Source organism: Sebastes fasciatus, chromosome 12 (genome assembly GCF_043250625.1).
Source record: "Sebastes fasciatus isolate fSebFas1 chromosome 12, fSebFas1.pri, whole genome shotgun sequence".
NCBI lineage: Eukaryota > Metazoa > Chordata > Actinopteri > Perciformes > Sebastidae > Sebastes > Sebastes fasciatus.
The window spans coordinates 13,294,301-13,318,978 of record NC_133806.1 but is presented as its reverse complement, the minus strand read 5'-3'; the positions used below and the strand labels follow the sequence as shown (position 1 = coordinate 13,318,978).

The 24,678-nt window shown below is 41.8% G+C and overlaps 1 protein-coding gene across 5 annotated transcripts in view; it reads left to right on the top strand.

The window, feature by feature from the left end:
* grik5 (glutamate receptor, ionotropic, kainate 5) overlaps positions 1 to 24,678 on the top strand; it is a 107,322-nt gene that overhangs the window by 61,697 nt on the left and 20,947 nt on the right. For 3 of the 5 annotated variants that reach the window (XM_074653213.1, XM_074653212.1, XM_074653214.1), the window contains exons 6-14: positions 3,642 to 3,739; positions 5,686 to 5,851; positions 11,440 to 11,618; positions 13,090 to 13,143; positions 15,275 to 15,433; positions 15,857 to 16,009; positions 18,295 to 18,399; positions 21,812 to 21,919; positions 23,986 to 24,189. In XM_074653213.1, the coding sequence (XP_074509314.1) occupies positions 3,642 to 3,739; positions 5,686 to 5,851; positions 11,440 to 11,618; positions 13,090 to 13,143; positions 15,275 to 15,433; positions 15,857 to 16,009; positions 18,295 to 18,399; positions 21,812 to 21,919; positions 23,986 to 24,189 (1,226 nt within the window). Of the gene's footprint in view, positions 1 to 3,641; positions 3,740 to 5,685; positions 5,852 to 11,439; positions 11,619 to 13,089; positions 13,144 to 15,274; positions 15,434 to 15,856; positions 16,010 to 17,748; positions 17,916 to 18,294; positions 18,400 to 21,811; positions 21,920 to 23,985; positions 24,190 to 24,678 lie in introns of those variants that run through there. The other 2 variants (XR_012596133.1, XM_074653215.1) reach the window with 2 other exon arrangements.

Below are 24,678 nucleotides of genomic sequence, written 5' to 3'. Positions count from 1 at the left end.
GGAACGATAAAACACCACCACTTTCATGTGATTAGGAACCAGTAAGGGCTCGTGCTGATTAGTTTACACGTCATTGGAGACCAGTAATGGGCCAGTAAGCCTGTCTCATTAAAAACAGTGGACCAGTGCCCTCCAGTAACAGCTGGCACTGCCCACTGCGCAGGCCACGACAAAAACAAATCATCAAATACTAATACAGATCGGCATCGCAGGCCAGCAGAAAGCAGCAGCACAGAGGTCACTGCATGAAATTTGTATTGATATACAGAGTTAAAACAGTATGTATGGAGTCTGTAAAGAAGTGCTGTTGAATCCGTCACTAGGAGACGAGGCTCCCTGCTCCTATTCTAATAGGCCGCTGACCCTGCCACAAGCTACTGGCAAAATGTCTGTGTGCTTGAGAAGGGTTGTGTACATGTGTGCATGCTTGAGTTGTGTGTGTCTGATGTGTCTGATGTGTTTGTGTGTGTGTGTGTGTGTGCCCTTGACCGATGGGCAGGAGACTCTGATAGGCTTGTTTGCTCTCAGCGTTTTTTTCGTCTCTGGATCAGAGAGCTCATCATCTTAGAGCTACAGCTGTCTGAAGCACGCTTGTGCGCACACACCCGGGCACACACACACACGCCACACATATACACACACATTCACACACGGGCACAGTGTGGGCACACTCACACACACAGGGACTGAGGAGGACTAATTGGGATGAATTAAAATACCAACCAAATGTAGCAGCAAGAAAAGAGCTTTATGACTATCAGAATAACACGGTTGAGTCACCAGACTCATTCCCGCTGTATCTGTGAAAGCATTTTTCAGGTGGGTAGACAGAAAACATCAATAAAAATGAACTCACTGCACATCCAAGACATACTGTACAAAAACAGGTTATTATTTCTGTACGCTAAAGGATGATATTATCTTTATTTATATAGCACCTTTAAAAACAGAGTTTACAAAGTGCTTTGACAGACAAAGCAAAGCAAAGAGCAGCATACAAGGCAATGTAATAACAGTGAGGCCATACAAAAGCAAGACAAAAACTAAGGTAAAATTAAACAGATAAAAACAATGAAAAACACATCAATTAAATAAATACAAATAAAAAGAAAAAAAGCAATAAAAACAATAAAAAGAAGATAAAAAAGACGACATCGCATAAAAGCAGGTCTATAAAAATGGGCTTTAAGAAGTGATTTAAAAGAGATTACCGGTTCTTATCTCAGGAAGGTCGATCCAAAGCCGAGGGGCCCTGATGGCAAAAGCACGTTCATCTTTAGATTTAAAGGGGAACTACACACATTTTCAAAATGTATACATGTTATTCCTGTGGTCTCAGACAGAACAAGAAATATTAGTAAACATGAACAACTCTCTCCCAAATCCAAAAACTAGAGTGCTAAAACTCAAATTTGTGATGTCATAGGGTATAAAGTCTGGAGCTACTCCAGCAATGAATAGGGAGAGATGATCTAGATGACACTGAGAGATGGGAGGGAGATGTTCTGAGTATAGGGGAACATTTTCTGTTTCACAGCTGACAACATTACAATAGAATAAAGCTCATTAAGGTATAAAAAAGAAAACAAACATCCTGTGGGTCCACGAAATCAGTCTCCCATTCATTGTCTACGGAGCAGCTCCAGACTTCATACCCTATGACATCACAAGTTTGAGACTTACTTCTCTGGTTTCTGGCTTTGTGAGAGAGTAGCTCATGTTCACAAATATTGATTGAACTTTCCTCGGCCATGGAAATAACATATTGGAATTCTTAATTTAGGTGGTGTTCCCCTTTAAGCCTCGACTTCTGAACAGCCAGATGGGCTCCATCTGAGGATCTACTGTAAGGCTACGAGCTGGCTGATATGGGCTCAACATTGCCGCTATATAGCTTGGGGCCAGACCCAGACGTGCTTTAAAAGTGATCAGTAAGATCTTAAAATCAGTTCTAAAACGAACAGGGAGCCAGTGGAGAGAAGCCAGGATTGGGGTGATGTGATGTTGTCTGTTATGAATACTGTTCAAACGCAGATGTTTGATTTTCAAGGGAAATATGCTTGTTTGCTTTCTTGCCAAGAGTTGGAGTTAGATGAGACCACTCTCATATGTGTAAGATGAATACAAAACTACAGACTGCAGCCGGTTAGCTAGGCGTAGCTTCATATTTAAGACGTGGGTCTTTTTGTCTTACTCCTGCCATGAAAGTGAATAATTGATCAGTAACACAAACTGAAGGCCGGTCAGTTAGTCAAGTATAAGACAGATGATGAACACAACCTGTCCTGTTACATAATTATTAAAGTATCTACCCAACATAGTGGAGACGTACGTATTATTAGTGACATGTCTTCTTGATGAAACATTTAAAAAAATGACCTGATCTTTGTCAGGGCTCAAATGAAGAGACAATACCTGAGCCTCACCTTTTTTACCAAGCGCGACCTTTGGTGCTGAGAAATGAAGCCAAAGCGGAAGTGCCAAAAACACTGCAGTTCTTCAAATGGCCACATAAAGCTGCCTCCAAAAGCGAGTTAATCCCTCCCCATTGACCCCCATGTTAAAATGCCCAACTTTACAGCAGAAATAAACATGTTTACAGCCTGGTACAAAAAATGGTTTTAGTCTTTATAGCTAATTTCCCCTTTCATGACAACTGACAAATTTTATATAACTCACCCGTTTATATTATATTAAGGCTTAAAGTTAGACACAATTGAGGGCGTGGCTGCTTTGAGTGACAGGCGGATGCCGTACCATCTGCTCTGCAAGGTCACCCGGGCCCGCCTCAGCTCCACCGACGATCCACCTCTTTGCCCATTTTTGGATTAGCTGTGAGTCAAGGAGGGTGAAAAGAGGAGATGTCACGCGTCAGCAACGCGTCATATCTTTGGAGTACAACACATGCGCAGTAAAATCTAGTCTGCACTCGCCGAAATTGAGCCAATCACAACGCACGACTGCAGCTCCAGTTACACTGCGCATGTGTTATACCCCATACCCCAAGACCCATGTCCCAGCCTCTTTCAATAGGCCTTGGCGTGAGTTAGGCTGTGTCGTCACTGCCAACATGGTATGGATACAGTGGAGATTTTTGTTGTCATGTGGATGTTTTGAACAGTGAAATCTGCTTGAACAGATTGTATACTGAATCACAAAGATGGTGTTTACTTGAGCCATTCCTGAGCATTTAAGTATTTAAAAGACAAATGAGTAAAACAGTGTCGCCCACATTAATGTCTTCCCGCAAAAAGGATAATGATACAAACTGGCATTTGCTAATTGAAGGTGACCACCAATCTGTTCTAATGCCAGAGATATAATTACAGAAAAACATCTTAAAAATCATTAAAAGCAACTGTCTAAACAAGGGAATAATGGCAGCAGCCCTGCTGTAGTCCTTTGAGTATTTATCTCAAAATAAATCGGATTATAATGAGACAGATTGTGCTGCGACAATAGAATAAGCGGTTAAAGTGAAATCCTAATGCATCCTCTGAGTTTTTGCTGCATTTTAAATTTCCACTCGTTCCCCTGACTTCAGCCCCTACTGTATGCCAACTCTGTGCTGCCATCAAAACGAAGCCGAGGGAAAGGGATGTGTCTCATATTCACTGTTTATTTTCCCTTTTCCCTTTCAGTGTGTCAGATTCTACCCAAAGGCGTTGTCTCTGTGATAGGTCCCGCCTCCAGCCCCGCCTCCGGCTCTACTGTCAGTCATATATGTGGAGAGAAGGAGGTGAGTGTGGAAGATGAACACACACACACACACACACACACACACACACACACACACACACACACACACACAAATATGTACAGATCTGTGTGTATCGGTGTCTTGTGTGTGCCTACAGACAGTCTAGTACCTCTTCCTCTCTGACTTACCACCCCTCCCACCCAATATACTTTATAATAGACAATGCAGGTTTGTTCTTGGCCGTCCTTTCATAACCTGTCATTGTACAATGTACGATGTGTCCTCTCCCATCATAAGAAGACAGCGACATTGGCTGCAGTTTATTTTTAAATGTATACATTTCAATCACCCTCACTATTTAAAACAGCTTATGGTACATTTCTCCTCTAACTAGAACTCAGAGAGCGCAGACCTCCGCCCCCCTCTCCGTTCAGCTTTCTCCATCATCCACGTGTATTTTTGTTTATGTTGAGATCAGCTGTACGTAGCGGAGCATCGTAAAACACTTCATTCAAACTTGACAGTAACAAAATAAACCTTAATCGTCGTCGTTACTCTTTCCAACAATCACCAGGTGTGCTTTGGTCGAACTCAACTGTAATTTCAGAGTTTAATGTGAAAAAACGCTGATTCTACAGTTGTTCCCCCCGACCCCCCACCCCAAGCTCTCTCTCTGTCTCTCTCTCTGAAGGAAGAAGGCGGGGTCATGCGTCATCAATGCATCATCAGTTACACTGCGCATGTGTTATACCCAGAGGTCTTAATGTTCTGGCTGATCGTAATGCTTAAAAAAATTCCTGAATCCGGACCATGATCCGGATCGCCACCAAAATCTAATGGATTGTTCATTGTGCCACACCCCACCCCTTCAAAAAATGTCATTTGACTTGGACTTTGGGAGTAATCTTTCAAACGGACAAACCAACAAACCAACAAACCAACGCCGGTGAAAGCATAATCTCCTTGCTAGGCCTTCGGCCTTGGCGGAGGTATTTATCAGTTGAGACCAGCGGGCAACTCCGGGTCTGAGAAGTGAAGCCAACGTGAAAGTGCCTTAAACCTGCAGTCTCTAGTTTGTGACTGTAAAGTTTCATGAGGCTGTGATTATCCTAGAAGTCACAACAGGTAATTTTATACAGTGAGGTCAAATTTAGAAAAAATTGTCTCATTACCATGAAATGGCTACTCTGGGGACTAACATCATCACACATGAATATAATTGGGCTCATTGGATCCACAAGACATACCCATTTATGTAATTAAATTTTTTGAATGGGTAAAAATAACATTTCTACTGCATTCAAAAAAACTGCGTTGCCTTTGCCCCAAACTGGGGCGACTCGGGAATACCCATAGAACCCATTTCATTCATATATCTATCAGAGGTCAAGGGACCCCTGTGAAAATGGTCATGCCAGTTTTTCCTTGCCATAATTTAGCCTAACTTCAGAGAGTTATTTAGTCTCCTTCCCGACGTGGTAACGATGGATTCCTTAGGTTTTCTAGTTTCATGTGATACCAGTACTTTCACTCCAGCTCTAAAACTGAGCCCGCTACAGCCTCTGAAAGACAGTAAAGTCAGCGCCCTCGAGGAGTGGAAGAGGTTATTTTGTATTATTGTCGTTAAGGAGCTCCTTGAAAACGAGATGGCACATCTCAAGGGGTTATTCCTAATAAAGAATATCCGTCATAGACGTCATGACGAGTGTATCTAAAGATTTGGTTTCCCTTGCCTATTGAACTCCTTCTCTTATAATTAACCATCATCCACTTCTTCCTACTGTTTTCTCCTTTCTTCCCGTAGCCTTTTATCCTTAAGGTCTCTCTGTTCTCTGCCATCTCTCTTATCTTCTCTTTTCACCCTGTAGCCTCTCTAATGGAGCTTCCTTATTCACAGTTTTTTTCCCTGCTGTGTGTTTGGAGGGGAGTTAATCACGACACATTTGCCTTCCTTAATGTTTTTCTCTCCTCTCTCCTTCTGTCAGATCCCTCACGTAAAGATCGGTCCAGAGGAAACTCCCCGCTTGCCGTACCTGCGCTTCGCCTCTGTCACTCTGTACCCTAGCAACGAGGACCTGAGCCTGGCCATCGAAGCCATCTTGCGCTCGTTCAGTTACCCATCAGCCAGCCTGGTCTGTGCCAAGGCTGAGTGTGAGTACACACGCAGCCTCTTTTATAGATATATAGTACATTATGTGCGACTGCACGGCTGTGTTTGTTGTTTAGGTGGGTGTTCCTGCGAGCTTATTCACCTAGTATATGTGTGTTTGTGTGTGCAAATGCTTCTGTGGGAGTGTTGGCACATTCACACTGTTTGGGCGGATATGACTGTTTTGCACTGTTGGACACTCATTTTGACAGTCTGGTCGTAAAGTTCTGTCTGTTGTCAGAGTTCAGAACATGGCTCCTGCTGCAGCCTGCCTTTTATATTTTACTCATGCTCTTGCACACTGTCTCTTATCCACCTCAGAGGGTTTTTAGGCCAAACCAATTTAATAAATATTCGTGTTTGAAATGCTTTCCAGTATTGGAAGAACTTAGGGCACATTTGATTTAACTTGCCAGGCACTCAGAGAGCTTTAACATCACAGGGGATTCAGGGCTTAGTCGCTAGCCCTCTTTATTTTCATTTTGGAAGAGTGCGTTATTGATTTATTATGCACTGCCCCATCGAGAGTCACAAGAATTAAAGGGATTGGTCGGATGGTGGCTGTAGTATTCAAACAAAGCTTATGTGAATGCATGAAATAATACACTGTGTGCTGTAGGAGGTGGCAAAATTCTCATTTTCTTCCACTGAATAGTCATGACTGTTTTGTGTGAGTGAAACTGAGCTGTTGTGTAGCTGTCGGCTGCTCACACCAGCCAACTATGAACCATGCAAGAACTGAAGGGCAATTACATAAAGAATAAGTGGGACCATTGAAGTCTGTGAACACTTCTTGTGGCAGTGTGAAAAGGGTAGATTTCGACAAACAAAACGCTGTGACATTATGAGAAATTGATTCAATCATTGAAGATGCTTTCATTATCTCCCCAGCAGGTATCCAGCCTTCCTGCAGTTTCCTGAAAGTAAGCTGAATTCCTTGTGGACTCGTCGTTTCATTGAACTAAAAAAAAAAGCTTTGAAATAGCATCAGACACCTTCTCCCGGTTTTGATCATCTGTTGGATGTGTAGATAAGAGCCCTGTCTTTCACAAGGCTTTCCCCGTCATAAGAATTAGAGGCAACAGATAGCATCATCGTTACCGTCCGGGACCAAAAGATGCAGCTTTCATACTGGTGCGGAGACTGAGGGGTGCGTGTGTGTGTAATATATTTTGCTTGAAGGTGATCTTTACAAGGTTATCACACTCACAGACTCTGACCCACTTGGCTGCGCTATCTATCGCCATGGAGCCGGTTGCCATGGCTGCGGAATAGGTGCTAACTGCCACTCAACAGGCTTGTTCCACACTCTGAACGACTGTGTGGGTGCGTGTGGCGCGCGGTATGTGTGTGTTTGATATATTTTTGTCGAGTGCTTGCTTCACTTTGTCCGCACATGTGCTGGTTTATGCATGTGTGTGTGTGTGAGTATTGTTGCCCCCTGAGTGTGATGTATGTCTGTATATGTGTTAGTGGGGGTTTTGGGGTATTTGTGTGATTGTGTGTGCGGCTGTGCTGTGGTGCTGCAGAGGTTCAACATCAGACAATGTTTACCACCAGCTCACTTGTTTTATTCATCTTGTTTACCCCGGTGTAGAGTGTTGTGTTCAAGTGAAGTAGACATTCTCTCTTCTTTGTCAGCGAGGCGTGTAACGCGTGAAGTCCCACATTTCATTGACACCCACCATGCGCGCATCCCAATTAAGTGACGTATTTAGAAACTGGTCATTATTGCATGTTAATTGCATTAATTACATTTTTCCCTCTTTAGCCCGTGGAAGTAGATATTCTGTAAGAAGAGAGCGAGTCAGAGATTTTGGGTCATTTCCGACGTATCGTTTCCCTCGCTATGCCTGGGTCACAACGCGCTATCTGTGCCTAATTCCATTATGCAGTTTTCACGAGATGGATGAGGTTAAGGACTGCGAGAGGGAGAGACGGAGCGCAAGGAGTGGGAGATGGTGGCGGCGTAAGAGCGAGATGGATAAAGACAGAGGGAGGTAACTAGAGCACAGGGCTAAGACGAGAGAGATAGAGAGGTTAGAGCTTATGTGTGAGAGAGAGAATATGAGGGAGAGGGGAGGAGAGGAAGCTGTAAAGTGCATTGATTTTTTCCCCTCCTTCCTCAAACTAATTAAAGTTTTGGCCTGGTTCAGTGATTACCCCACTGCTTACAGAGGCTTTCTCCTGCTGAAGGGCTCTGTGCGCTACCTCTCTCCTCCTCCTCCTCCTCCTCTCCTCCCTCTCCCCCTCCCCTCCGTCCCCCAGATGCCTGCCCCACCACTTATTTACATAGCTAGGGGTGCTTTACTATGGAATTACAATTAGGAAGCATCAGGGTAGACTTTCTGGTAAAGGCTCATTCCGCACACAATGTCAAGTGAGTCATTATACTCATTTTTGAGGGGAATTCAGTTGAAGTGTGTCTCAAGTACTGTATTTTACACTTTCTGCTTCTGCAGTTCTGCTCCTTTTTCTGTTCATCTTATTCGCCAGAGGTTTGCAGAATCCTTGAATCTCTAGTTTTTTTATTTCATTTTTAAAGAGGACCTATAATGCTTTTGTGCTTTTTCCCTTTCCTTTAGTGTGATATACTGTATAGTTTTTTTGTGTATGTAAAAGGTCTGCAAAGTTACAAAGCCCACAGACAACGCCAAAGGGAGTTACCATCCCCCACAGAAACACTGCTGCTGAACTGCCTGAAACGCCTCGCTTGAAGTCCCGCCTTTTTTTCCATAACGTGGTGATGTCACCAACTAACACATTTACATAATACCTGCCTAGCAGCAAGTTTGGCACGCCCTCAAACAAAGCTAGTTGGGGGCCGTTCACATGATGCTTTTTTTGCACCCTGAAATCCATTGTTAATGTAGACATACGCTCAAAAGTGAGAGCGGCTCCATCGCGGTGTGCAAGCATTCCTATTTTTCAGGGCGTGACAATCACAGCCACCAGATATCTTTTCTTTCCTCTGTAAATATCAGTCTGTGGTAAATGTGGTGAAGTGAATCCTTTTAGTGCAGGGCTACCCAGAGCTTTACAATCTGTGCCATGGACAATTTTACTTGCTTCACTCGTTCTGTCCAAGGACGTCACAACATCCGGTTGAAAGATCAGCCAAATTGGTGCCGAGAAATCAAGCAGTAAAGCTAGTCTGAGGGATTTATGGTGCTGGAAATCCATTTATCTTTGATTTGCCTTTTTGTTTTGTCAGTGAGGCTTGCTGCCAAATTACCAAAACTTCATCATCACTGTCATCGCAGCGCGCAGGTTTTAACTTAAACTTTATTTGATTGCTTAGTAACGGCAGGCGCGTCAGGAAAACAACCTCCCAAGCACCTTGGATAAAAGTATGAAAGCATCACTGCTGGCATTTTTAGACACAACATGTGAACGGCCCCTTAGAGTGGAGGTGGAGCGGAGTCTGAAGGGTTTGGTTCGGTTGACCTATCAAAGCAGTGGGCCAGCTGACCAATCAGAGCAGACTGGGCAGGAGCTCAAACTGAGCGTTTCAGACAGAGGGTGAAAAGAGGTGCTGCAGCGCAGCCGGTATGAGAAAAATAAAGATTTATTTGAATATTAAATCATGTAAACATGTTTTAGTAGAAACCCAAATTATAAGTATGCACCTGAAAATAAGCATAATAGGTCCTCTTTAAGGATATCATACTATATTGCTCATAGTACATGCATCACTCAATGAAATGAAAAGCAGTCATTGATGGATGGGACAACAGAATGAATTACAAAGCACTCAAACAGCGCATGCCTCTGCCAAAGCTGCACGACTCTCTAGATTTATTATTCTATTAATAGAAAATGTTTCAAAATTTGTCATACTGATTGGATGATGGCACCCATCATTTTTTGGAGGACACCTAAAACCTCTCTGGGAATATTAGGGCTTTGTATAGAGATAAATGTCAATTGAGTCAGACTCATAGGCTCTGAGTTATAGTTATATTTTGCGATGTTGGTGTAGCGCCATATGGCTAAAATGTCATCAGATTTTGCTGTATCACTGGGAGTTCACAGGTACACTTACAGTATCATCTTGTTGAATTTGCACTCTGCATTTAAATGTTATGGCATATGTTTATGTCAAACATAGAGAAGTGTGGACGTATTGGATTTTTTTTGTGACAGCAAAGCAAGTTGGGAAGCCGCTCATAATCCAATATGCAACTTGGACTAATGGGATGTGAACATTTGAAACCTCCGGCACACTAACACTGAATAGACTTTTAACAGGAGACCTTTTGTGTCTAGTAGTTATGCCTTGGTCCATGAAAATGGGGCGCCCGCTCTACCAGTTCAGCTAACATGGTGCCCTGGAACTTTTTCTTTTGAGGAAAAAACATACCAGACACAAATTTTTATTCAAGCAGAGTATTTTTTTGTATATCCTCAGAAGAAGGGGATCTTTTTTGGGCTCATCCAAATATTTTATGGACCAAATTGAGTTAAGATTGGACAAAATCTGTACGGGTAACATTAAAGAGGAACAATATGTTAGGATCCACAAGTATGATGTGATTAGGGCTGCAACTAACGAGTACTTTCATTGTTGTTTGTTAAATGTTGATTATTTTCTTGATTAATTGATTAGTTGTTTTGTCGATAAAATGTCAGAAAATGGTGAAAAATGTTGATCAGTGTTTCCCAAAGCCCAAGACGACGTCCTCAAATGTCCTGTTTTGTCCACAACTCAAAGATATTCAGTTTACTGTCATAGAGGAGTAAAGAAACTAGAAAATATTCATATTTAAGAAGCTGGAATCAGAGAATTTTTAACTTTTTTTTTTCTTAAAAAAAAGAAAGAAAAGATTAATCGATTATTAAAATAATTGGCGATTAATTTAATAGTTGACAACTAATCGATTAATCGTTGCAGCTCTACATGTGATATATAAAACGGCAGACATTCAAGCAGATAGCTAAAAAAGAAGTAATACATATGGTCTGATATCTTAAAAATCACACCAACATGTATCTGTACCTTTGCCTTTGTCAGTGTGTGATGGAAGAGAGGAGGAGTGATGGAAAAAATTCAAGATGGTGTAAAATCTGTCTGGGTGTAAAAGGATGTAGTCTGAAAGATTCATGTAGAGTCAAAGAATCTAGAGGAAGAATTTTCTTTCTGTTCCTCACTGTTCAGGTGTTAAGTGCTTTATAAATGGCCATATGGTGGCGCTATCTACATCACAAAGTAATCCATTTGGCCCATAGCCTGCATGACTCTTTTTCAACTAACAAAATCTGTCAAGTAAATATACAGCTAATTAACGGATAAACAAACAAGCATATGGCAGTGAATACAAAACATCCTTGGTGGAGGTCATAAGAGATCCTTCAAAGAGAAACAGTGAATGCAAACATACTGTAGACTCCATATTAAATGATGTTTCATTTCCTGGGGATTTAGACAAACCATCTATCATGTTTTGCAAAACGACACAAATATATGACCAACCGAGGATAAATCAAGATCTTCAGAGGGTCCTGCAAAGCTCACATTTTGGAAATATGAGTTGTGTCTCCTGATACAGACATTGATATGCAGCTCATCTGTGCTTTGGCTCTGCCTCAGGCCTGCTGAGATTGGAGGAACTGGTGCGCCGCTTTCTCATCTCCCGGGAGACGCTGTCAATCAGGATGCTGGATGACAACCTGGACCCTACGCCACTGCTGAAGGAGATCCGTGACGACAAAGTGGCCACCATCATCATTGACGCCAACGCTTCTGTCTCCTATCTCATCCTCAAGAAGGTCAGTCCTCAGACATCAATACATCCTTCAGAGACGCCCAGTATATGAAGTTGTAACGCACACAGTAACACGCAGAGACTTGCGTTTTTCTCTTCAAAGCTGCAGTCGATAACTTTAAGCAAATATGATAAAAGTTATTTTTATAAATCGGTCACTATATCCTAACAGTAGTGCATGAGACAGATAATCTGAAAAAAAATCATGTTCCTTTGTGTCCTCCTAGTGCTCCCAATGCCATTTGCAAGATTTCAACATGCCCGAAGGAAAACAACCAATCAGAGCCAAGCAGTCTCTTGGAAGCTGTCAATCACTGCTTGCGAACTCTGATCAAACGGTCAAACTAGGCAGCGCTGATCAAATATGAATCAATATTCTGTTACTGTAATGCCCTTTTCAGAAATATAATTTAGAGTACTGTTTAACTGTAAAATGAGAAAGTTTGTGACCTGGCTGCCATGTTGAAAACAGTCGAGACAAAACTAAGCACCGCCCACCATCCGGAGCAAACTTCCTAATTTTACAACTAAACAGTACACTACAAGATGTTTCTGAAAACATTTGAGAAGAGAAATAGACATTACAGTAACAGAATATTGATTCATATTTGATCAGCGCTGCCTAGTTTGACCGTTTGATCAGAGTTTCGTGAGCAGTGACTGACAGCTGCTGTAGAGACCGCTCGGCTCTGATTGGTTGTTTTCCTTCCAGCACATTGAAATCTTGCAAATGCCATTAGGAACACTTGGAGGAGGCAGAGGAACATGATCTTTTTCACGGATTATCTGTCTCATGTACTTCTGGATATAGTGACAGTTTTATAAAGATAAGTTTTTATCATATTTGCTCAGAGTTACCGACTGCAGCTTTAAAGTACCCATTTGGGAAATTCAGGTTACAGTCATGAAGGGCATGCACAGCTTAGCAACTGTAAAAAAATAAAATAAAACATCTCTCTCAAAGGCTGCATGTTTGTTGCTGTAACAGAAGTTTACCTTCTCTGCCCTCCAGGGCTGCATAGGGAACAATATCTATGCATGTCTGCCAGCAACAATCACTTGCACTCTTAAAGAAAATATCTGACAAAAGGAACATTTCTTGCTGGGATGCGGTGCAGATGTTACCCAGGCTTGTTCTGATTCATAGTACGGCCTGTAACGCCGGTAGCCAGCGCAGTGAGTCACAGTTTGAATGTGTATGGGATGTTTTTACTGGGCACATTGGAGCGGCTGTCCGCCCTCGGCGAAATGTCCTAGTGTTAGCCTGATGATGTAAAACCGTGATTAACGTATGCTCCCTCTCCTCCCCCATATCCCCTTCTACTTTGTCCCCCAACTGTCTTCTTTGCTCCCTGCTTCTCAATAACTCTTTACCCACCCCCCTCTCTCTCCATCAATCTTTGTACATCTTCCCCCCTTCTATATTTTCCTGCTTCTACTTTATTTTTTCATCTCTCTTTCTCTTTATCCCACAGGCGTCAGAGCTGGGGATGACATCAGCGTTTTACAAGTACATACTCACCACGATGGTAAGAGCTTTACCAATTCTACCCCTTCCTCTCTCCTGTCTCTTCTATTCCTCCATTTTCACTTGTTCCTCTCTGCTGCTCCTCCTCTCCTGTCCCTTTATGAGCAAGCAAAGGTGCTAAGGCGGAGAAAGTATATGAGATAAAGGGAGGAGAGAGAGAGAGGTGACAGAGAGAGAAAAAAGAGAGGAGATGAAGGATGGGGAGGGGTAAAGAGAGAGAGAGAGAGATCTGAGAAGTGAACACACTGTATAAAGAAGTGGGAGTGCAAAGAAACTGAAGGAAAAGGGGTCTGAGGTGAAGGTGATGACAGACGTGATGTGCCCTTTTTCTTCTGCCACCCGCCACCTTCTCTACGCTTCTGGTGTTTTTCATCTGCCTCTTTGATACACTCCCCTCCCCTTCTACCATTTGAATTAATGTGTCACTTTCTGCCGTGCTCCTTTAAATTTTCCTCTCTACATGATGTGCTCTTGTGCTTTAGATGCCACGTCTTGTGTGTGTATATCTCTGTGAAAAATCAACTGGAGTCATTGCCATCAACCTCTCTTTCCCATTTTCCTAGCAGTCTATATCCCCTTTTCTCTCTCCATCAGAGATTAGATGTTGTCACCCTCCGCTCTTTTTCTTTATCTCACTCTCCTTTGCACAGTATTTTTCTTCTGTGCTCAGATTTGACACACTGTCAACCATAGATTACCGCGATTTCTTCGCATTATCATCGTGAAGTTAATGTCCATAACGTTACCTTGCGATGAGAATGAAAGACAATTGCGACGAGTCCATCGGGAGTTCTGCTGAAGGCTTTAGCCTTTCCAAACAAAACTCACTTCATCAACTAAAACAACTCATAATTTACAGTTAGCAAGGCTCTTCAACCTCTCCTCTCAGCATCAAAACAAACCCTAAGCCGGTTGACCGGGAAAAAAACCGGCAAAACAGGAAGGGACTGATTGTAATTGGCTGCCTATAGGCTATAATTCAGAATCTATTAAAGATTTCTACTAGGGCTGTTAAAGTTAACCTGATAATAACACGTTAGGAAGCTAGAGTGAAGATCATTGCATCATATGAAACTAGAAAACCTAAGGAATCTATTGGTACCAATGGTGTCGTACTAGCTTGTCGAGAAGGAGGCTAAATAACGCTATAAACTTGCGCTACATTTTGGCGAGGAAAAACTGGCATGGCCATTTTCAAATGGGTCCCCTGACCTCTGACCTCAAGATATGTGAATGTAAATGGGTTCTATGGGTACCCACGAGTCTCCCCTTTACAGACATGCCCACTTTATGATAATCACATGCAGTTTGGGGCAAGTCATAGTCAAGTCAGCACACTGACACACTGACAGCTGTTGTTGCCTGTTGGGCTGCAGTTTGCCATGTTATGATTTGAGCATATTTTTTATGCTAAATGCAGTACCTGTGAGGGTTTCTAGACAATATTTATTATTGTTTTGTGTTGTTGATTGATTTCCAATAATACATATATACATACATTTGCATAAAGCAGCATATTTGTTGATAATAGTATTAAATACTTGACAAATCTCCCTTTAAGGTACGTTTTGAACAGGTAAAGAATGTGATTAAGGTGTGATTAATTGCGATTATCTATGGACAATCATCCAATTAAATTGATGAAATAGTTTAATTGATTGACAGCCCTAATTTCTACATAAAAGATATTGCTTTATATTAGCCATTCAGAATACCGAAGACAGTTCTTACATATTAAGTTCAGGCAAAATTGAAAAAATAAAATCATGGTCTGCAATATCAATGCACAATTATGAGATTATCTTCATGATTGAAAGCATGACTTGTTCTCTTGGAGCTATAATAATCAAAATTCTATCAAAATCATTGTAGACACAGTTGTCTTATGCTCATTATTTGAATAAAAAACAATATTGGTGTAAAAATACAAGGATTATAAGGACAACATAAGCCTTTTTCACCATAGGTTCCAATTACAGCACCCAGGTAAGATGGCCTCCATATGGTTCCATCCCTGAAAGGGAAGTCATTAGAACATTTCACATCTGCTGTTATAGGTCTATGCTGTCAACATTGTCACCACCTGAATTGTCTGTCTCTCTCTCTCTCTGCTCCTCCTCCTCCTTTTCTAGGACTTCCCACTCCTGAGACTGGATGACATAGTGGATGAGCAGTCCAACATCGTGGGTTTCTCCATGTTTAACACCACCCATCCCTTCTACTTGGAGTTCATCAGGAGCCTCAACCTCTCTTGGAGGGAGGGATGTGACCTGACGTACCCCGGCCCTGCGGTCAGTCTCGTTGACACTCGATCACTCATGCATGCGCACATTCAGGAGTCATTTTCAAAGCTTTGTTTTGTACGCCACGTAATATTAAGCTACTTTATTCCTCACACTGATTCATGGAGCAGTTAAAGAGATTCAGCTAGTCTTTTGCTTGTACTTAATGGGTATTGATGTATCCATCTGTGTTTCCTCCCCACTGGTTTACTCATACCTCACATCTCTTCTCTCTCTGATTTTCCCTGCCTCTCCCTCCCTCCATCTCTGTTAACCATTCAATCATTTGTGCTCGCACATCTTTCCTCATTGCATCTTCTCCCTTGACTCCTTGTCTGTCCTCACTGTGTTTCCATCCCTCCCCCTCTCCCTCCTCCCCTTTTGCCTTTCTCCCCCTCCGTCTCTCTCTTGTTTCCTCTCCCCCTTCCACAGCTGTCGTCAGCGCTGATGTTTGATGCGGTGCATGTGGTGGTGGGGGCGGTGAGGGAATTGAACCGCAGTCAGGAAATCGGAGTGAAGCCGCTCAGCTGCACCTCACCTCAGATCTGGCAACACGGGACCAGTCTCATGAACTACCTGCGCATGGTAAACACTTGATGTGTTGTATAATCACCTGCTGATATACGTACATGCTCATACACATGCACATGCATACAAATACATCATGAGGAACATAGGTAACATATGAGCTCGATGTATGGTCCCAGTTTGATTGAATTTTAAATTTTTCAGATGTCCACACTAGAGCTGCAATGATTAATTGATTAATCGATTAGTTCAACTAATAGTTCCATTAGTCAACTATTAAATTAATCTCCAACTATTTTCATAATCGATTAATTAGTCTGAGTAATTTTTTAAGAAAAAAAAATTCTCTGATTCCAGCTTCTTCAATGTGAATATTTTCTGGTTCCTTTACTCTTCTATGACAGTAAACTGAATATCTTTGAGTTGTGGACAAAACAAGACATTTGAGGACGTCATCTTGGGCTTTGGGAAACACTGATCAACATTTTTCACCATTTTATAGAACTAACAACTAATCAGTTAATCAAGAAAATAATCGACAGATTAATGACACTGAAAATAATCGTTAGTTGCAGCCCTAGTCCACACTTGTGATATTCACATGAAATGTTAGAAAAACAGGGAAAATACACATTACAATTCCCCAAAGCCTAAGGTGACATCTTCAAATTAGAGATGAAATGATCAACAAAAAATTAATTGTCAACTTTTTTGATAATTGATTAATTGTTCAAATCATTTTTCAAGCAAAAATACCAAATATTTGCTGGTTCCAGACTCTAAAACGTGAGGTTTTTCCCCTCTTTTCTTTATTGTATGTGATAGTAAACTGAATCTTTGTGTTTTGGAGTGTTGGTTGGATAAAGCAAAACATTTAAAAAACCTCAAAGAAATTGTGATGGTATTTTTCAGTATTTTCTGACATTTCATAGACAAAACGATGAAAAGCTAGAGTTGGCAATCTTCTTCAAAAACATTTTTTTGTGATATTTGTTGAAATTCTCATTACATTCTGACAAGTCATGGTGCGATAAATCAAGTGCTCTGACAAAAAGAAAATAATCGGGTATCTGTGGCTGTCACAGGATTGTAATAAGCTCGTCAAATCATTTCATTCGGCCCAGATGTAATGATTGGACATTGGATATCTTTCTACCTGAGCGTGCTCTACCCGTACACTCATTGTGCGTCACCAGAGTCAATAACAATAGCCATATTCACTGTTTATGCTCATAATGATAACTTCAGGGGAGTGGCTTTGGAGGGAGGCCTGAAGGGACATAAGGTCAGTGTCGCAGACTTAGCAACTTTCTCTCTAGATTTAGGGACTTTTGGAGTTAGTGCTACTTTCATTAGAAAAGAGTTGGCAATACTGGGCTTGTTTTTTGATTGGATCATTTTTATAATCTAGTGTACTCTTGCTTGTTTCTCAAGATTACTTACTTTAAGTGATTGATTTAAAAAAAAAATTGCAGATCAATTGATGATGAAGATAATCATTGCAGCCCTGTCTTGTCGGTCCAACAGCCCAAAACCCAAATATTTTCAATTTGTAATGATATAAATCAGAGAAAAGTACTAGCAGATGTTTGACATTTTTGCTTGAAAAATGACTCAAACGTTATCACAATTGTGATTGATTCATTTTCTCTCGATTATTGATTGACTACAGTACAGCTGCATTCTGTATCATCCTCGTCTCATGTCGCATGTAACCTCTTGTCTCTTGTTACTCTTTTGTCATCTCCCATCTCCGGTCGTCTGTGTGCTCCTCTCATCGACTACCTGTTGTCAAGGCAGCCTGAGCCCCATCTCTCATTGCCTCCTTCCCACCGGCCCGACATCTGCCTTTGTTAGTCAACATCATGGTGTGCTCCATCTTCAGCACCGTGCCATTCATCATAGATCTCGCTAGCTGTGCCAGCAGCACCTGGGTTTTGGAGAGGCAGAGCTGAGCTGTGAGGTGCAGTTCTTCAGAGTCTTATTAGGGAGCTGTTGACTCTCTCTGCTGCTCTATCTGAGCCTCTCGCTCAGTCACTCACTTTCTCCTAGTTGATCCAAAACTGATCGCCCCTGTCTGGCCCAGCTGCCTCAGACACTTCCTCTGTCTCTCTAGCTCTGTCTGTCTTTTACTCTTTCACCCTCTCTTTCCTCCTAATCACTGTAGATAGTACTTGTCTGCCTAATCGTGATAGAAAATGTTTGGTCTTATATAGAAGATTGCCTGTATTTATTTCTCCATCTGTCCTCATTGTTTCTATCTACTCTCCTCTCATTTTCCTATCCTTCTTTCCTTTCCTCTATCACGCTTTCTCACCTCCCTTTCTCCGTCTGGCTGCCAGGTGGAGTACGATGGTCTGACAGGGCGTGTGGAGTTCAACAGCAAAGGTCAGAGGACCAACTATACCCTGCGGATTCTGGAGAAACACCGAGGAGGCCACAAAGAGGTCAGGAGTCACCTGTTATCACGCAGCAGCTGGGTCACACCGCCCGTAGGCTGTGGGTTAGTTACAGGTCACCCGTCTGATTTCACTACGCCGCAGGAGGTGTTTAACACTGATGTCAGCCTCATCGCAGGCGCCCCTCATAGTAGCCAAGTAGCTTTACTACAAAGTTGTTTTGATGTGTTTCACCTGATGGCACTTTAGTGGAACCTGCCATCAGATGCGTGTCATGTTGTAGCTGCAAATGCGTGTTAACTTTTATGTTATCTGAAGGCTACTGGAATACATTAGCTGCTTGTATTGTTCATCAATTGAATTTTAAAACATCTGTAGCATCGAGGCCAGTGTAAGTTTTGTTTTTATCAATGTGTTTTGATGTTTGGAGTGACCCCGCTTTGCTTGTTGTTGTGTGTTTATTGGATGTTGACTTGATGTTTTCTGATCATGTGGCATTTTATTAATGGTTGGTTTATTTTCTTTCTGTGCCCACAAACAGTGACATTCATTTGTAGGAATCAGTGTTTGTAGTTGGCCTCAAGCTCAGGAGAGAGTGGATGTGCAGAGAGATCTCTGCTGATCCTACTGTATATATTATACTCTATATACTGTACTGTATTATATGAAGGCTTAATGGAGTTTAATTTCCTCTTTGTCTATAGAAATGGATTTGCTAAGGCTTAGTTTGTATTGGTTTTGGTTTCTTTTGGTCTTCTCTTGGGCTTTACTGGATCAGGACTTGCAGTTGACATAGACTAAAAACTAAAGTGGTCCTGACTCAGTGCTGTTTCCTCTTGAACTCATATGTTTTGACACCGTTTTGGTTTCCATTCCATTGTTTCTAAAACAATGAAATGTCATTACATTGAATAGATTTTTCCAAGTATGCCTGCTCCTTTTTAGCAATGTTCTAGCAATGTCTTCACATTGTTATTGTACATATAAACATCAAGGATCTGAGTGGTATGCCCGAGTCGAATTATCAGTTGGATTTGAATTCATATTATCATCTACCGCCTTTCAGTGGAATATGATCAAATAGCGATGTTGTTTTACAAAAACCCTTTTGTTTATATGAATGATTCCAACGAAACTTATTAATTAAAAACTACCAAAGGTTTAATGGAATGTAACTTTTGCTGAACAGCGGCCTCTATGGCAATTACAGGATAATCATAAATGTTAAAACATAGTCTAACAATAACACAATTAGTGAAGAATCATAGAGTTTGCAAACCTGCACAGTAATGTCAGTTACAAAGCACTATCTATCTGAGATTTGCTAACATTGGCTACCAGGTAATACCAGACAAATTAAGGCTGAAGCAGCAAAACCACAAAATATATTGAATTAAGCAGATGTGTGTGTTTTTTCTTGCTTAAAGGGATAGTTTGGGTGTTTTGAAGTGGGGTTGTATGAGGTACTTATCCATAATCAGTGTATTACTTACAGTAGATGGCGGTCGACACGTCCCCAGTTTGGAGAAGCAGACAGGAGTTTCTGCATGGAAGCAAAGCAAAGTACAGCTGTGGACGGGGCCGGCAGCAAAACATATTTCAGCCACCTAAAAGAAAATCAATATCAGTTTAAGTGTTCGCCGGTTTACCTTGCTGTGAGACAGCTATAGTCTATGTTTCCCACAGGGAACTGAAGCCGTTATCTATGCTCTCGCCAAAGCAACCAGACTCCACTGAAAAAACTTGGACCGGTAGACCAGGAACCCCTGTGCTCTGCGAGGTAAAACTACAAGTTTTTTCAATGGAGTCTGGTGACTTTGGCGAGAGTATAGATGGATAAAACGACTTCGGTTCCTCGTCGGAAAGGGCTGTCTGATGGTGAGGTAAACCGCCGAAAAAACTCTAAATATATCGTACACTTAAACTGATATTGATTGTTTTTTAAGGTGGGTCTTTTTAGGTGGCTAAAATACATCTGTTGCCGGCCCCGTCCGCAGCAATACATTGCTTTGCTTCAGTGCGGTAACTCCTGTCTGTTTCTCCAAACTGGGGGCTGACCGCCATCTACTGTAGGTCATACGCTGACCATGAATAAGTACCTCATAGAACCCCATTTCAAAACACCCAAACTATCTCTTTAAGGCTTCGACCTTTAATTTGTAAGAGAAATCATGTGTCATTTCTTCTTTGAAAAGCGACTTAGTCTCACTTTCCAGTTTTTGTTCTACATATAAATTCCTTTTCATTCAGTTCCCTGGACCAGACCTCCCCTGTCAGTCTGGGCATTTCATCTTTTTGATGTACAAGTTACATGCCACAACAAATTTGTTAAGGGTAGTTGGACAAAGTAGGGAACCAAAATAAAATGTTGGCAGACCCATCCAACGAGGTGTTTAGGACAATTTTGGTGCCATTATTCTGTCAATGCCGACTCCTCCAGTGAGCATTAGAAGGAAAGGTGAGGGGAGATAAAGATCAAAATGCATTTCACCTGCATTTCAAAGTCAAGATTAAATGAAGCATAAGTACACACATCACTGCAGATCCAGACTGAGGGAATTACGATACGGTTCATTGAATAGAGGAAACACTTTCTCTTCACCTTATTTTAATCCGCCTTTGCACGTTTCTGCAACTGCCTCCCATGCTAATACTAACCATGGTGATAACTGACAACCATGCTTAAATCTAGACTTTAACTCTATGAGGAGAGTTGCCATAATTTCCATTTTAACTCTGCCCACCTCTCTGCACAGCAACACCTACACTCTAGGCAGGCAGTGGTGGTTCACAGAGAAAAGACCCCTCTTAAATGTCAAGACAGGATAAAGAGTGTTATAGAAAAACTGTGATTCTGTCTGAGGAGTCATTACCTCTCCTCTGACCTATTGAAAAATGTACTGCAATATCTCCAAAAGAAATGCCTCTGTGAGCTGCGGTTCCACCCCTGCACACTGGTTAGGTCATAATCACACACTTATGTACCTAAGTGACTTTACTGTCTCCATAAAAAGGAAATATGTGAGCTGTTTTTTATGCAATTTAAGAAAGGAAAATAGACATGGCAATGAAACGCCTGATCATGAATGCTTTTCAATTTTCGCTGTCTTGTCTCAGCTCATTGCTCTGCTCGTAAACGGTAGTTTTTTTGTTTATTTTTTTTTACCATGCATGGTACTTGCCGGTATGTTGTACGGCTCCAAAGGGGGCAATTAAATCCATATGCATATACAGTATGTAACAGCATGGATACAAAGGCAAAGCATCAAATATTCAACATGTAAAGGTACTCTATAAAATAGTACAATAGTGTTAATGCACTCACTGAAATACGTATTTTCTATAGATGGTGTGTAGCCTGCCACAACAGTAAAACAGTTGCAGTGAAGTTGGAGCTTAATAGTACATTACTTATCCCATAACAGACATTGATTTCCTTTTGCTTTCTCCTCTCTGTTAGATCGGTGTCTGGTACTCCAACAACACCCTGGCAATGAACTCCACCAGTCTGGATATCAATGTCTCAGAGACGCTGGCAAACAAGACACTCATTGTCACCACCATACTGGTAAGGTCACGGATACCTTCTGGACCACCACGCTGGTGAGGTCAGAGTTGTTTTCGTGTTTCTGTGCTGGCTGTGCCGCAGCTCACGCTGTGTCGTGGTCTGTTGCTGCTAATTTTGCTGTCACTATAGCTGTCATAGAAACTGAGACGGAGCATGGAGAGAGAGATATGTTAGTGAATTCAAACTGCCAAAATCCTGCTCTTCTGATAATGTCACAACACTACAAGTTGTCTCCTTCTGGTTTCCATGTGAGTAATGTCATATCGGAAAATCAATAAATCCCTTACATGATGCTGCTCCATCATCTTTAGGTTGGTCTAGATGTGTAAAAACACCTGATAACAGTAAATCCCCTGCACCACATTATGCTATAATAAAACATCAAGTAAGCTTTATTGGCATGAATGTTGATGTTATATTATTGCCAAAACATAATTATATGTTATAAGAAATAAACACAGGACAACAAATAATCTTAAACAGTACAATCGTTTAGAACATAAACTAAAAATATATCCTTCATTCATATTTTGCAGCCTAGGGAACTATTTTTGCTGCTTTCTCCCAAGATGTAGATAAATGTATCCTTGTTTGTGTGCTGGGGGGTTTCTCCATATAGCGTAGGTTTGTGAAATAACTCCTCAGGACAAAATGTATACACTCAGTGTCGAAGTGAAACTGTCTCAATGGCTTGCAGAACACAATGAGGACACAGTCTGCGTTCTCTTTGAAGCCATTTTATATATTTTAAAGGAGTTTTCCAGCAACTTAGTGTTGGACTTCCACAATGTTTGGGGACCCACATGAGACGGATAAAGAAAGCTCTAAATTGATTCTGCAGAAGCCAGGAAGAAATCCTGACTTTCAGACCAAAGTATTGCTCAAGCTCCAGAGAAGCTGAATCCTACTATTCCCATGATGCAACTGTATATAAGACACTCCCTGCCTGGTTAAGGCCCATGTCTTTAAAACTCAATGCACCCAGTTTATAGGTTTTCTGGCTAAATGCACTGACAGACTGATTCCTGTAGTACTCCCCATTTTGATGTGTAAAATTTGTGGAATTTCCCTTAGAATACATCACGTTTGATTTCTGGAGAGACTTAAAATACTTTAAAGAGCATTACATTTGAAAAAAGAATACGCTTGCTTTCACAAAATTGCCAATGACATGCAACAGCAACTTGTGCTATCTTAAAGGGGCAGTGTGTAGGATTTGGCGGCATCTAGGGGTGTGGTTGCATATTTCAACCAGCTGAGTACCCCTTCGCTCACTCCTCCCTTTCCAAGACTGCAGTAACGTGAGCTGCCGAGTGCAAAATCGTGGTAACGCCGTTCTCCTTGCTCAGAGGCCATCGTTAACGTCGTTACCACAGTTTCACAAGAGTAACCATGGAAGGCTCTCTCTAGAGCCAGTGTTTGGTTTGTCCGTTCTGGGCTACTGTAGAAACTTAGCGGAGCAACATGGCGGACTCCGTGAATAGGGACCCGTTCCCTATGTATATATGAAGGGCTCATTCTAAGCTAACAAAAACACAATGATTCTTAGTTTGTTATACACTAATGAAAACATAATTATGAATATTATATTCCATTTCTGCTAATAGGTCCCCCGAAATCACTGGACCTTTAAAGGGATAGTTTTGATATTTGTGAAATACGCAATTTCTGAAGAGTTAGAGGAGAAGATTGATGAGATTCGTGTCTGTACAGTGAATATGAGCCAGTTAGCAGAAAGACTAGACTGTATGGATTAAACAAACAAGCTATAACATGATAATTAGTGAGATTTAGAGGCGGTGTAGGTGGATTTTGGAGCTGTTTCACCCTGTTTGCAGACTAATACTGAGAGTGGTATTGATCTTTTCATCACTCTCTGCCAGAAAGAATGCAAATTTCCTAAAATGTTGAACCATCTATTATTGACATAACAGTTAATTTTCTACTGTACAATAGAAATCCCTGTTTTTGAGACATTGAGCCTGAACATTTCAGTCAGTAATCCCTCCTCAAACAGGATATTCTCAGTTTTGGATTGAAACCCCTCATGTGTCCCCCATGCTCAGGAGAACCCATATGTGATGCGCAGAAACAACTACCAGGACTTCCAGGGCAACGACCAGTACGAGGGCTTCTGCGTCGACATGCTGAAGGAGCTGGCAGACATCTTGAAATTCTCCTTCAAGATCAAGCTGGTGGATGACGGGCTGTATGGGGCTCCAGAGCCCAACGGCTCTTGGACTGGCATGGTTGGAGAGCTAATCAACAGGGTGAGTATACTCTCTCTGTCTCTCTGTCTCACTAACGCACCAGAAACATGCTCAAATGTTCTAACCAGTGTCACTACAAACAGAAGCTTGTGCTGAACACACACACTCAGTCACGCTGTAGCCCCAAACCACAACTCGGCTGTAACTTCCCATGTCTCAAATTGCCCTCAGAGGGGAGTAAGACTCTTATCTAGGACAAAAGCTGACTTGATAATTCCCCAGAAGAGAGTGGAGGCATTGCCTAAAATTGTCAGCACCATCTTTCCTCCTCTATCCCCGCCTGTCCCCCCCTCTTTCTCTCCCTGTCCAGGCCTAGTGCGCCTTTGACAGACATTCTGGTTGAAGCAAGCTAATGAGAGCCCCTCTCTGCTTAATTACCATACGGTATACTTCAATTACCAGACTGTGGTCCCTGTGAGGGCCTTGCCTTCTACACTGGTGCTCCCCCAGCTCTCCACGCTTCCTCTCCCTCCATGCCCTCCCTACTGC